The 13,752-nt window shown below is 49.3% G+C and overlaps 1 protein-coding gene across 7 annotated transcripts in view; it reads left to right on the top strand.

The window, feature by feature from the left end:
• Slc5a11 (solute carrier family 5 member 11) overlaps positions 1-13,752 on the top strand; it is a 54,761-nt gene that overhangs the window by 23,215 nt on the left and 17,794 nt on the right. For 5 of the 7 annotated variants that reach the window (XM_019207399.2, XM_033758472.1, XM_010623480.3 and 2 more), the window contains 4 exons: positions 244-303; positions 4,337-4,441; positions 5,571-5,676; positions 8,117-8,197. In XM_019207399.2, coding sequence (XP_019062944.1) covers positions 244-303; positions 4,337-4,441; positions 5,571-5,676; positions 8,117-8,197 — 352 coding nt within the window. The remainder of the gene's footprint in view (positions 1-243; positions 304-4,336; positions 4,442-5,570; positions 5,677-8,116; positions 8,198-13,752) is intronic. The other 2 variants (XM_033758471.1, XM_010623481.3) reach the window with 2 other exon arrangements.

The following is a 13,752-nucleotide window of genomic DNA, read 5'->3' as shown; positions in this document are numbered from 1 at the left end:
AGAGATTCTCCTGTTTCAGCCTCCCAAGAGGCTGGGACTACAGGTGTGATCCACCACACTTGGCTCTCTTCTCCCTATTTTAAAAATACAAAAGTGGAGGCCAGGGAAGGTGAACTACTCAGCAAGCAAGGGACTATATCAGAGGCAGAGTTCAGGCCATGTTACCTCAGGGTGCAGAGAAGAAATCTGTCAGCACCTCCACGGGAACTGGAAGCCACACTCTGACTGTGCTTTCTCGGGCAGGGCATATTTTCTGTGCTGATGTTGTCCTGGATCTTCCTACCCATCTACATCGCTGGCCAGGTGAGCTGAGGGGTCCGAGTGCTGGGCGTGGGGCCCCCTGGGAGGCAGGCTGGAAAGGCCGGTCTTGCTGGCAGAATCTGGCAGACGCTGGTTGGGCCGTGCCCAGCACCTTTGGTGAGGGAGGCGGGTGGGAGCTCCCAAGGCTCTGCCTGGTCGCCTGCATCCAAGGACGCGGTGCCTCCAGGCGGCAGGAAGGATGTGGGCGCAAACGTTTTCAGAAGTCTAAAACACAAATGTAAAACTCCCAGTCTTTTTTGCTCTTGCAAAATCACATTGTTTTAGACTTTTCAGGCTCATTCAGGAGCTTATTGGCATCTCTCACACTACCTACACTGCACTGGAGTTAGACACACACACACACACACAGCAAGATTACATAATGACTGCATCACTCATTTCTGGGGATTGAACCCAGGGCCTTCACACCAAGCTATAGCCCTTCTTATATTTTATTTTGAGGCAGGGTCTCACTAAATTGCTCAATTGCTTAATCTTGCAATCTTCCCACCTCCGCCTCCCAGAGGGTTTGGATTACAGGCACGCACCAGCACTCTCATCTTGATTTTAACTTCTAATTATGGAAAGTTAGAAAATACACAAAGTAGAAATGGTTTAAGGATCAACATTTATGTTCAGAATCATTCCACACCTGAAGAGGCCCAGTCTATGGTAAAGCGGGACAAACAGCTGGCCTGGGGAGACGGGAGGAGCCCGGTCTGTCTCACGCGCCCTGTGACAGCCTCCGAGCAGGCCAGACATCTGGGGCGTCCAACACAGGCCTGGAGTGAGGAGGCCTGGGCCACAGCGTGCACGGTGGGAGGAGGAAGGGCGCGGAGGCGCGACTGTGAAGCCACAGGGATCCGAAACCCTAACCGAGTGGAGAGGTGGGAGCGACGGCGTGGTGGCATCGGGCCCTGAGAAGGGCTGGGGTCAGCAGAGGCCTCGAGGCTGTCAGGACAATGAGCAAGAGAGCCGGTGCGAGGCAGCACTGCGGGTAGACTGTGAGGCCCTGGGCTCAACCCCAGCCTGCAAAACAGACCCATGCACCGAATGAGATAGAACCCCCGGCCGAGTGTGGCGAGTACTCAGTGGAGAGCTGCAGCCCGCGCTACATGATAAATGCGAGTGTGCTGGGCAGAGATGAAAAGCGACCCGACGCACTTCTATGGGGAAAGAAAATCACAGAGAAAAGTGAAACACAAATGTGAGGCTTGGCAAGCTGTTGTGAAGTGCGCACCCACAGTGAGACGTAAAAGGCGAGCCCCGCTCCGAGGCTTCGGAGCTCCCGGTGTCTGTCTCCTTCCACCATAAACACCCATTTTTGTGTTTTTCTTTATTAAGCATTCCTGGGCAATAAAATTTAACTTTACACCTTAAAACGCCACGTGTGGGTAGGGCCTGAGGCACACAGAGCTCTGGCAGCCGATATGCAGGCATCTAACCAGTGTTGTTGAGGGCACTTGGACGGAGTCGCTGGGTCCTGAACGCTCCGTGGGGCTCCGAGCTCTCCTCTCCGCGCCGATCCGCTTGCTCTGAAAATCCAGGGCGTCCCTGCTGATGCCTGGAGCGCTCTGACTTGGAAATTCTCGCGGCCCAGGCAGTGACAAACGGCTTTCCGGCCATTCGAATTCCTCTTTAGGAAGATAACTTGTTGCTGATGTACGGCTGGACGGTCCCGGGCATCCAGCTGGGGACAAGCTCAGTCCTGCACCCAGCCTGGTGGGGGGACTTGGGGCACTGGGGCTGTGCCCTGGAAGGGGCTGTGGGTACCCGGCCTGTTCCTCTCGCTGCTTCCTGGCCTGGCCCTGAGGTGAGTGGTTCTCGTCTGTTCCTCTGTCCACCTAGAATTTATTTTGCCCACCATACTTGGAGGATAGCTTCATGCAAAGACTACCCACCAAGAGAACTGGTGACGATTTTAATGCGGAACCCAGAAAATGAAGTCTACCTCTCCTGGCCGCCCAACCCTCCACCTGCCGTGTTCTCCGTCCTCCCGTACGCACTGTGCTGAGTGAGGAAGCGCAGCCTGTGGGGTGTGGGCAGTGCCCTCCCGGCTGGCAGTGCCACCCCTGAGGACACAGGGAGCCAGGTCACGGAGCGTTGCCTTGAGTGGCCTGCAGCTCTCGGCCGGGTGTCTGATTAGTTCTCCTGCCGCCACCAAGAGCACTGCTCTTCACAGTACTAGAAACGCCCTTCACTGCCAGGCCCACAGCAAATCAGGATGGTCAAGGCGGGACATCCGGGAGGGTCAGGATCTCAGCAGGGGTGGAGAAAGAAAGTTCTTTTTTCTATTAAAAAAAAAAAATCCATTTAGTTTTGGAGTTCATTTTTTGCCCAGATGCAAATATGTTAAAGCTTAGTTTGATGCTGACTATTGTAGTTTGGAACACCCAGATTCCACGTTCGACAATTTATAATTCTCGAAGCAAGTCTGGCCATGAGGCATCTCCCTGTGTTCTTCTGCCGATCATCTGACCTTGAAACAGGGTCTTCCATTCCTCAGCTCGAAGTTGGCCTCCTTCCTGGGGTACATTTGGGAAACTCAAGCCTGGAGCTGCCACAAATACAGAGATTTGTATTCTACAGATATCACTGCTCGGTTCTTCCCTGTCCAAGATCTGGGCCAAGGAAAGCGAGAAAGGATATTCCAAAGTGCAGGGAAATTGCAACCCAAACGGGATCTCAGCAGCCTGGACCGGCTGTGGGTGTCGCACGGGTCACGGCGCCTTCTACCCCAGATCCCCACCCACAGCACAGGAAGCAGCCGGGATTCAGTCCTCCCAGTGGGAGCCTCCGCATCTCTGCAGTCTGCCCCAGAACCCCCTGCTTCCCCTGGGGAGCAGGCGGCATGATGCACAGCGGGGACAGAAAGTCTGTAACACGGAGAGAGACCCCCGAGATGGTGGTCATGGGTAAACACCACTGGGTCCCGCGGGAATGTCAAGTTCTTTCCCACTGCTTTTGTGTTTAAGAATTTTAAAGTGTGCTTTACCTTTAGTTAACATAATAGTTACCCATGTTTATGGTGGACAGGATGAGGTGCACTGTCCAACAGCCTTATCCGGAGGACTCAGGACAGGGTCTCACCTTGGAGCCAGTATTGCCCTTGACAGCTGAACAACTTACATCCCTCTCTGCCTCTCCTCTCTCCCGCTCTCCCTCCCTCCTCCTCCCTCCTCCTTCTTTGTCCTCCCCTCTCTTCTCTCCCCTTTTCACTTTTTAAAGAAAGAATACTTTGGTTCTGATATGCTAACAAAGAAGTATATTTATTTTTAAAGGTGATTTTTAATTAGAGTATTTAAAATTGCATAATATACCAAGAGTGTTACAGCATAGGAGAACAAAGTTCTCTGATGTCCTAGAGGCTGGATATGGGCTTATCTGTGTCAATCTTAAAATTATCCCAGCAAACACGTACATTCCTTCCTTCCTTCCTTCCTTCCTTCCTTCCTTCCTTCCTTCCTTCCTTCCTTTCTTTCTTTTCTTTCTTTTTGGTTTTTTTGAGACAGGGTCTCACTATGTAGTTGAGACTGACCTGGAACTCACTATGTAGCCCAGGCTGGTCTCGAACTCACAGCGATCCTCCTGCCTCAGCCTCCCGAGTGCTCGGATTACAGGCGTGCGCCACCACAGCCGGCCCTATATTTATTTTTGAGGGTTCCTTTACAATGAAGACTGGTTTTCTATTGATGGTGCTAGTTTTAAGTTTTCCTTTAGGTAAATTTTTTTAAATAAAAGAGTGAGTTGGCTGAAAAAATCACACAGGCTGCAGCAAAACTGAGCTGGGGTAGCGGTATATGCACACTTCGTGTTTGCAAGTGTGACAGTGGGGCACATGCTCCTGCATAGAACCTGTCCCTCCACACCCCACCTCTTGGCCTGCACTTTCTCCTTTCTCCTCAAGTCCGCCACTGAGAGTCCGGGAAGACCCTTTGTGCTTCTGAGTCGGGCAAGGAAGGGCGGGAAGGGCTGGTGGCCAGGGGACCATGTGGGCACAGTCAGCTGGGTGCCGACAGCCGGGCTCTGCCCCCAGGTCACCACAATGCCCGAGTACCTCAGGAAGCGCTTTGGTGGCAACAGGATCTCCGTCACGCTGGCTGTGCTGTACCTGTTCATCTACATCTTCACCAAGATCTCGGTGAGGCGGGACGCGGCTGGGGAGAAGCTCCGTCACAGCTCACTGCTGGGTGCCCCATCTGCCTTCCCCTCCTCTTGGGCGGGTTCAGGGGCATCAGAGGAAGATGGGGGACACTGGGGAGAAGGTAAGAAGGGGCAGAGGAAGATGTGAGAAAGACAGGCAGAGCACAGGGCTCCTTCTCCGCCCCGCCAAGCTTCTCTGACAACAGCCCAATATGGTGGGGGTGTCTGAGTGGAACCCCACGGCCCTGAGACCCTGATCTTCCTCCCGGGGTCAGGCCATGCTCAGCACCTAGCTGGAGTACTGACACCTTGGGCCTCGCCTCGCCTCACCTTGGCTGGCCAGACCTCCTGGAACGGGCCGAGGACAGAGCCACACACTGCATGGGAGGAGTTTGTCCTGTGGGAGGTGGGTGACTGATGGGGGAGCAGAAAGAATTCCACTCCGTCCAATGGCAAGCGACCTGATTCCAGTCTCAAACCCGAGGGACAGCCATGTCCGGGGCGCTCCCTCACAGCCCGGTGGGGAGCTACAGATGCAAGGAAGTCCTACCCTTGCGGGCAAGTCCACCTCCGGAGCGGTTCCCACTGAGAAAGGGACTGGCGGTCCAGGTGGATGGACCAGCACTAGCCCACACTGGGGGCCTGGTGACTGGGGTGTCTTGGGGACACGGGGAGTGTTTCTGAGAGAGTGAGCAAAGGAAATGAGGGGGAGAAGCAGGCAAATCACAAAGGGCTCGGCTGGTAGGCAGCTCTGACTCCGTATTTAGCTGTTGTCTTGGGGACAGTGGGGAGCGCCCAAGACACCTAATGGGGGTGGGAAAGAAAGACTGATGGGATCCCGAAGGCTGCAGTGTGGAGAATGCGGCGCCAGAAGACCGGCAGTGGAACGGGGAAGATCACGGGAGGTTGCATTTGCCTGGGGTCCTTCACTAATGCAGGGCTTGGGTCTGAGAACCCTGACCTGGGATGAGATAAATGAAAGTAAAAATTTTTAAAAAGATATGTACGGCTCATCTGTATTTTTCAGAATCAGTGCTGGGGCTGGAACCTGGTGAAAACTTGCTGCAAATTTTCATTCATTCCTTCATTCCCTCCCTCCCTCACCTGTCAAATTCCTGTGTCCACAGGTGGACATGTATGCAGGCGCCATCTTTATTCAGCAGTCTTTGCACCTAGATCTGTACCTGGCCATAGTCGGGCTGTTGGCCATCACGGCTCTGTACACCGTTGCAGGTAAGCCTGACAAGGAGCGAGGTTTGGGGAGAGGTGGTGGGTGGGGCCCAGGCTCCATGCCTCCCTGTATTACGCCTTATCCATGACCACAGATGTAAGATTTCTCTTAGCCCTCGTCCAGAGGAACAGAGAAAGAACTGGTGAAATGCATGTCACCTGCAGAAGGGTTCTTCCCACTCAGGCGCTCGGAGCTGTTTCCTGAGAGCCTGCCAAGTGTGCTCCTGTGCATTTGCAGACACCTGTAGGGCTGGAGCATACGCTGTCGCCATTTTGGAGCCGGAAGTTGGGCAGCTTCATCTTTCTCCCTCAGACTTATATCCTAGAAAGGTGCCCAAGGGCCTTGACGGGGAACCATCTTTTAATGTTTACTTTCTCCTCTGCTCCAGCTTCCCCCTTCCCTGCCTCTTCTTGGTACAGGATAATTCACTGCACAAATATACATGTGCGCGCACACACACACACACACACACGTACATCACCCACTGTGTGCTAGACAGCAAGTTAGGAAATGGGGTACAGAAGCAAACAGGACAACAGAACTCTTCGCCTCAGAGGGATTTACATCTAGTGGGGATACACAGTGTGCTAGACAGCAAGTTAGGAAATGGGGTACAGAAGCAAACAGGACAACAGAACTCTTCGCCTCAGAGGGATTTACATCTAGTGGGGATGAGGACAAGACAGCGAAGCAAGAAGTCAACAACTATGTCATTAGCGCCTTGGATGAGAATCAAGCGCAGGGAGGATGTGGGGGGTTGTGGAGAAATGTCAGTTAAGGGCTCCCTGGGGTGACACTGTGATTCAATGGTACCCAGGAAAAATGCGGGGCAGAGACTGCTGGGCGGAAGTGTGAGAGGTGAACATGCATTTGGCTTGCCTGAGAGCAGCAGGGCGATTGTGGCCAAAGCTGGGCGAGCACACGGCTGTGCACAGGTTCTGTTCCCAGAAACCCACGTGCCAGCAGCGCGCATTCCCTGTCACTGTGCCGTGCAGCTGCCCTGAGAGTAAGAAGAGGAGAAGAAGAGGGGAAGAGGAGAGAGCCATAAGCTTTGAGGAAATAAAACAAGCCTGGATTTTGTTCCCAAGGAACACTATTAGACGCCCTAAACAGAAAAGCAACAAAATCTCACATGCGAAGACCCCTGATGTGGAAGACCTTGGCCGAGTTCTCAGTGCGAACAGAAGATGAGTGCCTGGAGTAAGGGAGAGGGAGGGCTGGTGGCAATAGTTGTCTCTGAATTCCTCGTCTGGGGTAATTTCTGTCTCCCCATTAGACTGCAGGCTCCGTGAGGTCTCTGTATCCCTATTTCAAGAACCCACTGGACACTCGCCAGGGATCTGGTGGCTGGTTGAGCCAGTGCCCACCACTATGCCTGCACATGTAAGTGCTCGAGAAGCAGAGGCAGAGAAATGGGGATGGGTTTACGTCAGTGAGACCCACGGTTAGGATCTCAGAAGCTTCAGGGTGAGTCACGAGAAGACCACAGAGAACGGTGCCAGGATCAGAGCCAGCTCCCTTCCGTTGTGTGATGGGATCTCTTCCTGCTGACAAGAAAGGACAGACCAAGGACACCACACCCATCTGTATGTTTGTTTAAACTGCCCAGTGACCTGCCCTCCAGTAAACCAGATGTGTCTCCTCCCCTGAGGAAGGAGGACAGAGGGAGATAGAAGAGAGAGACTACTCTGCCCACACGCTGGTGGATTTGCTACCATTACTGGTACTGCAAAGATTTTTCTAGGTGGCAAACCCACAAGAATCCTCTTAGACAGACCACCATGACCCTGTCAAAGAAGTCCAGGGGGTTTTCAAAATCCTCCTTGTTTCGATGTTAAAGAGAGTGGAGTTCAGAGCTTGAGGATGGTGGGGGCTCAAATCTCACTTCCCGTTTCAGTAAGAAATTGTGTACCAAACTGCCCACACATCCAAGTCCTTAAATAACAGTGGTCCACTTTGCCCCTCGGTCCCACGGGCTCCGGGTGGCTGGTGGTCTCACCTGGCTTTATTGAATGGTAGCACGACGGCACCTGGGATGTGGCTGGCGGCTCCCTTGGGCCGCAGGCTGGGCTTCCCCTCCACAGGGGCAGCACCCTCACTAGGTTACACTGGGCTTCCTAACGCACAGAGTTAGTTCTCAGGGCAACACAGCAGCCAAAGCCTCGGGCTGCTGCACGGCGAGGCCCGGAGCTGCATGTCAGCACCTTCCTCCGTGCTCTACAGCAAGTCACGGGGCCAAGACCACACTTAGGGGTAGGGAGATCAGCTTCATCCCAACTCGGAGCTGCAGCAAAGGCGTACGGCAGATGTTCTCACATGGAGAGGAGTCGCTGAGGTCATCTCTGCAAGCGACCAACCCCAGGAAATACGTCGGGTCTGGGCCTCTGGTTCTCTCTGTGCCCCGGAATGACCCTCCCATCCTCCCCTCTGCACCTCCCGCAGGCGGCCTGGCTGCTGTGATCTACACCGATGCTCTGCAGACGGGGATTATGCTCCTAGGGGCGTTCACCTTGATGGGCTACAGTAAGTGGGGTCCCAGGGAGATGGGGGGCAGCAGGACCTCTGCACCGGCACTGAGAGGAACAAAAGCTCCCTATGTGGGGATTTCTGTCGCAAGTCCTCTGCTTGAGGAACATGTTTTCATGGAAATGTACTGTGTTAGAGGTAAACACATCCCCTCTGGTACTGATGTGATAAATGATTAAATAAATACATACATAAGGGGGAGTGAAGGGGCAGCTCTTACAGAAGAATTCCAGGTAAGCAATACAAATTAGGTGAGAGAAATAGAGAATCGCCAGCTGGACAACAGAATAATAATCGCTGCAGGTAAAATCCAGTACCTAGGCTCAAGACAGTGGGTGAAACGTTAGGAAATAATTCGGTACTCTCAGAGTACCGACATATTGCAGCCCAAATATTTATTGGCCACAAAGGGGGGAAATAGCCACCAAACAGTAGAGAAACGTGACACACACACCTCCAAAACTAAGTGACCAAGGTCAGTACCACCATTAACAAGACTCGGGTACCAAAAACCTCATGATACCACACACCGAGCAGGACACAAAATCAACTCTCTGCCACTCTTGCCCAGAACACACAAGCTCAGCTTAATCACGAGCAAACATCAGACAGGCCCGGACTGAAGGACATCTCACAACATATCTAAGCAGTATTCTTCCAAAGCCGAGCGCATGAAAGACACAGAGAGACTGAGAAACGAAGGAGACAAATACCAAAGGCAGTGTGGTCTTCCGGACTGAGCCCTGGAGGACAAGGAGCGTCAGTGGTGAAAGCCAGAGAGGCTGTAGTACGATCCACGGAAGTTAACGGCACTGCACCAGTTTCATCATAGTCCATTCTGGCTCCCATAATAAAATATCACAGCCTAGGTGGCTTACAAACATCACACACATAATGCTCAGGGCTCTGCGGCCAAGGACGTGCAAGACCCGAGGGTCAGCGGTTTCAGCGTTCAGTAGTCTATGCTGTGTCTCACGTGGGAAAGGGCCAGCTAGCTGTCCACTAACCCTGTTTAGGAGGTTCTACCCTCAGGACCTGACCACATCCTCAAGGCCCTGCCATCTCGGGCAGGATTTCGGTATATGAATTTAGAGCTTGGGAGGACACAAATATTTAAACCTTAGCAATGTTAATTTGTGTGTGTGTGTGTGTGTGTGTGTGTGTGTGTGTGTGTTGGGGGGTACTGGGGATTGAACCCAGAGCCTTCACACTGAACTACATCCCCAGCCCTTTTTAAATTCCATTCTGAGATGGGATCTCACCAAGTCCCCAAGTTGTCCAATCTGGGCTGGAGCTTGCAATCCTCCTGCCTCGGCTCCCAGAGTACTGGGAATGCAGGTGTGCACCGCCCTGTCCATCTTAACTTATGGTTATACATGATGATCAAATTAAATATATGGTTTATAAGAACTCTCTGTATTGTTTTTACAATTCTGTGTCAGAAACTATCTCAAAAAGTTAAAAATTAACTGCTACCGAAACACGTGAGATCCAGATGTGGCGTCCCATCAGAGGTTCGTAAGGCCCCAATGCTATCGGTATCACTATCACTCTTTGTTTAAGATGACAAAACGAAGGCACTAACTACCAAACAACTCACCCAAGGTCCCATGGCTCATAAGGCCTGGAGGCATGCATCTGTAGTCCCAGCTACTGGGGAGGCTGAGGCAGAAGGATTGCTCAAACCTAGGAGTGTGAGACCAGCCTGGGCACCATAGCAAGATCCTGACCCACTGCCTGGTAGTCCAGTAACATTTGTGAGAAGAGTCAAGGAGCAGGAGTCAAAGGGCAAAGGCATAGTTTTTACTTTAAGAGCATACTTCTTTACACAATTCGAATTTTGTGCACATCACTTATCTTTCAAAAGAAGATTTGAAGAGATAATCACGGGATTATATATTCATTTCACAATAAGAACAGCAACAAAAATTGCTTACTGTTCACTTTTGCAAGAAAAAGTTTAATTCTTGTGAAGAACAAAACATTTAAATGTATGCCAAACTTTGCTTTAACCGTTTCTGTGTTCAGCACCTCGCTGGAGAGGAAGTGGGGCTTTGTTTGAATAGGAAGTGTTCCTCAAGACACGTGGTCAGGGCTTGGTCCCCACTGAGGAGCGGTGAGCCTTGACTGTTCCTTGAGTCTTCCCCCAAGACCTGGGAATTGAACTTGGGACCTTGCGCTTGTGAGGCGGCACCACTGAGCTAAATCCCTGGCCCAGTCTGAGGTCTTTTGTTCCTTAAGGAAGATGCGAGCAGTGCTTTGTGTCCTCCCGCGTGGCAGCAGCCTCTGCCCATTCGCCAAGTCTTTCTCACAAACGCCCAGTGGAGATCTGAGAAGAGCCAGCAAAGCTGAGTGAACTCCTCTTGTGTCTGTCTCTGCCAAGGGCCTTAGACCTTAGTGCTCTCACTAAGTGGGGCCTGGGGGTTCCCAGAGAGAAGATGGGAACCTCAAGCCCCCTCCTCCACTCCCACAGAATAGGTTCCCAGACTCTTGACACAGAAAAGCATTTCAGGATGTGTCATGAGAGACACAGGCAGATGTATTAGGAAGAATCGAAGAAGTACACAGTCACAGAAAAAGCATTGGACACTAAAAAGGCGCTGTGGTCTGGGGCTGGGGATGTACATGTGGTCTTGAAGGTATCCTTTAAGGTGGATGGGCATGGTCGTACATGTGTATAATCCCAGCACTCTGGGAGGCTGAGGCAGGAGAACTGCAAATTTGAATCTAGTCTGGGCAACTTAGTGACTTAGCAAGATCCTCTCTCAAAGCCCAGGGATTTAGCTCAATGGTGCCACTGCCCGCTTCACAAGCACAAGGACCCAAGGTCAATCCCCCGTACCAAGAAAAAAAAAAAGATCCTCTCTCAAAATAAAAAAATTTTAAAAGGCTGGGGATGTAGGCCCATATGAAGGCCTTGGGTTCAATCCCCAGTCTGGAGGGAAAAAAAGGTAAACAATTTAAGATGTTTTGCCTAAAAACCTTGCACCTATTTCTTTATCTTAAGGTCAGGCTTCTGACTCTACTTTATTTGTTAGGTTAACTTGTGAACTTATGGTATTTTTATGGGCTTTTGAGTTGATAGGCCTGGACTTAAAAAACAAACAAATAAGCCTGGGGAATAAAGATACTGAGTGAAAATACAGATAACCCTTTTAAATCTTTTTGTTTGTTTGTTTTTTGAGACAGGGTCTTGCTTTGTAGTTCAGGCAGGCCCTAAACTCACTATGAGTTTTGGGTTGTTTTTTTTTTTTTTGGTAGTTGTTTTGTTTTGTTTTGGTACCGGGGATCAAATTGGGGACCTTGAGTTTGTGAGGCAGGCAGCGGAACCACTGAGCTAAATATCTGGTCCCCTAAACTCACTATGAGTTTTGGGTTGTTTTTTTTTTTTTGGTAGTTGTTTTGTTTTGTTTTGGTACCGGGGATCAAATTGGGGACCTTGAGTTTGTGAGGCAGGCAGCGGAACCACTGAGCTAAATATCTGGTCCCCTAAACTCACTATGTAGTCCAGGCTTGCCTCCAACTTGCAGCAATCCTCCTGCCTCAGCCTCCCGAGTGCTGGGATTACAGGAGTGCACCACCACACCTGGCCCACCTTGAGTAACTTTGATCATGTGTTACAACTAGTTTCCTTTCTACCTCTTTATTTCTTCTACCCCATGTCAGTGATACCTTACATTTAGACATTAGCAGTTTCTTTCAAAAGATTGCAGAAAGAAGCATTATGAAAAAATCTGGATGACAGGATGAATGAAAGATGCTAAAGAATCCAGAAAGAAAAAGTGGTAAACCTAAAAGGACCTGAAAACAAATTGGTTCATTTCTTTCTTCTATAAATGAAACCCCAAAGATAATGGAGCAAGAGCTACAGAGTCTTATGGAGAAAACCATAGCCTCCAGACATCTAGCCAGTTATTGCTGAGGTAGGACTGAAGAGGCATTCCAGACTATGGAAAGATGAGTAAGGACACAAGATAGAGAAGCCAAATTAAATCGAGAGCTGATGTTACAATTTTTAAAAAATGATAGCAAACAAAGATTCAGTTAAAATAGTTATGGATCCAAAAGATTGCTGTCAGGCTGATTAAGGCAAATGTTACATGAAAAGTATAACAATTTAATAAGAGTTGTCTGGATCTAAAGCCCCATATTTTACTTACAAAGACCTTAACTGTGAGAGAGTGTTGTCAGGTGATGGGGACTCCTTCTAGAGACTGCTTCTAGGTTCTTCTTGTCCTGAAAAAGAAATGAACAAAGCAAGCATAAAAAGTTTTACATTTATTAGAGGAAGGAAAAGAAAAAGAGCAAGTGCAGGCCAATTAAAGGTATGAAAAGAATAACACTCTTCAGGGTGTGAGCAGACCACCGTGAGACAGAGCACAATGGCCAAGAGCTCAGTGGCGGCCATCTTGGGTATCTCCCACTCTTCAGGCTGACTTCAGGCCCAGGCCAGCCTGTCAAAAACCTGCTTGAGTTCTAGTACTTTCTGATTGGTTCCAGGTGTAAGGCTTGGATCTCCATGATTGACAGGTCACACCCCCTTGCCCAGCAAGTTTTCCACACCCCAATCTCTTGCCTCAGTTCATGTGCTAAATTTCTCATCAAATAGGAAAAGCTGAAACACCACGAAGAAGAAATACAAAAGTCTAGTAGACATTCTTACAAATCTTAACCTTTGGCTATGGAGTGTATGTGTAAGTTTCTTGCAAAGAAATAAAAGAACCACAACCAAAGTGAGAAAATAAAAATGCAAATCATTAGTTATGACAACATAAAGTGACATAAAATTTCCTTTTGGTGGAAGGCTTCTGAGTCACTACCAGTCTGTGAGGTGGACACACATGGCTGTTTCTTTTACTACTCTTTTACTTAGTTATATATTGTTTATTTTCTCAGCAAAATGTTACATACCTGGTTTGGGTTAAGAAAATCTCACTTGATTTAATTTTTAAGTGTCATGGGTAAATAGAGTATGACATAAGGACAAATGTATTAATCAGAGGGAGAATTAATTTTATATTAAAAAACAAAATTGATAATGAAGATGTAACCTTTGTGTCTTAAATAAGTTGTGGTAGGATACACAAAAGTAAAAGATGTTAAAAATACAGTACTTGACAGAAATACAATGGTTCTAAAATACTTTAACACGTGGCAGAACAAAACATACATAAGAATTTAGAAGCTATAAATGAATAAGCATTCTAATTATTGTGAATGTACCTTTTCCTTAATATGTGTAGAACCATTTATAAAAAGCAATCCTTGAAAAATTAATAAAAATTTGCAAAAAAGACCTAGGCACATATTTTCAAATGACCTTATTCATATAAAACAACAAAAAAGTCTAACTTGTTAGGAAAGTATAAATTTGTTTTTCCTATGGTTAGTTAGAAACTTAAAGCCATCTCCTAATAGTGCTTGGGTCAAAGAGGAAATAACGCTGCACGGCTGGTGTGCTGGCATGGGCCTGAACTCAGCAAAGCCCAGGTGGGTGGAGCACATGAGGTGAGAAGTTCAAGACCATCCTGAGCAGCACAGTGAGACTGTCT

This window comes from Fukomys damarensis, unplaced genomic scaffold (genome assembly GCF_012274545.1).
Source record: "Fukomys damarensis isolate Sample0158 unplaced genomic scaffold, DMR_v1.0_HiC HiC_scaffold_34, whole genome shotgun sequence".
Lineage (NCBI taxonomy): Eukaryota > Metazoa > Chordata > Mammalia > Rodentia > Bathyergidae > Fukomys > Fukomys damarensis.
The sequence above is the reverse complement of the archived record's forward strand: the minus strand, read 5'-3'. Positions and strand labels throughout refer to the sequence as shown.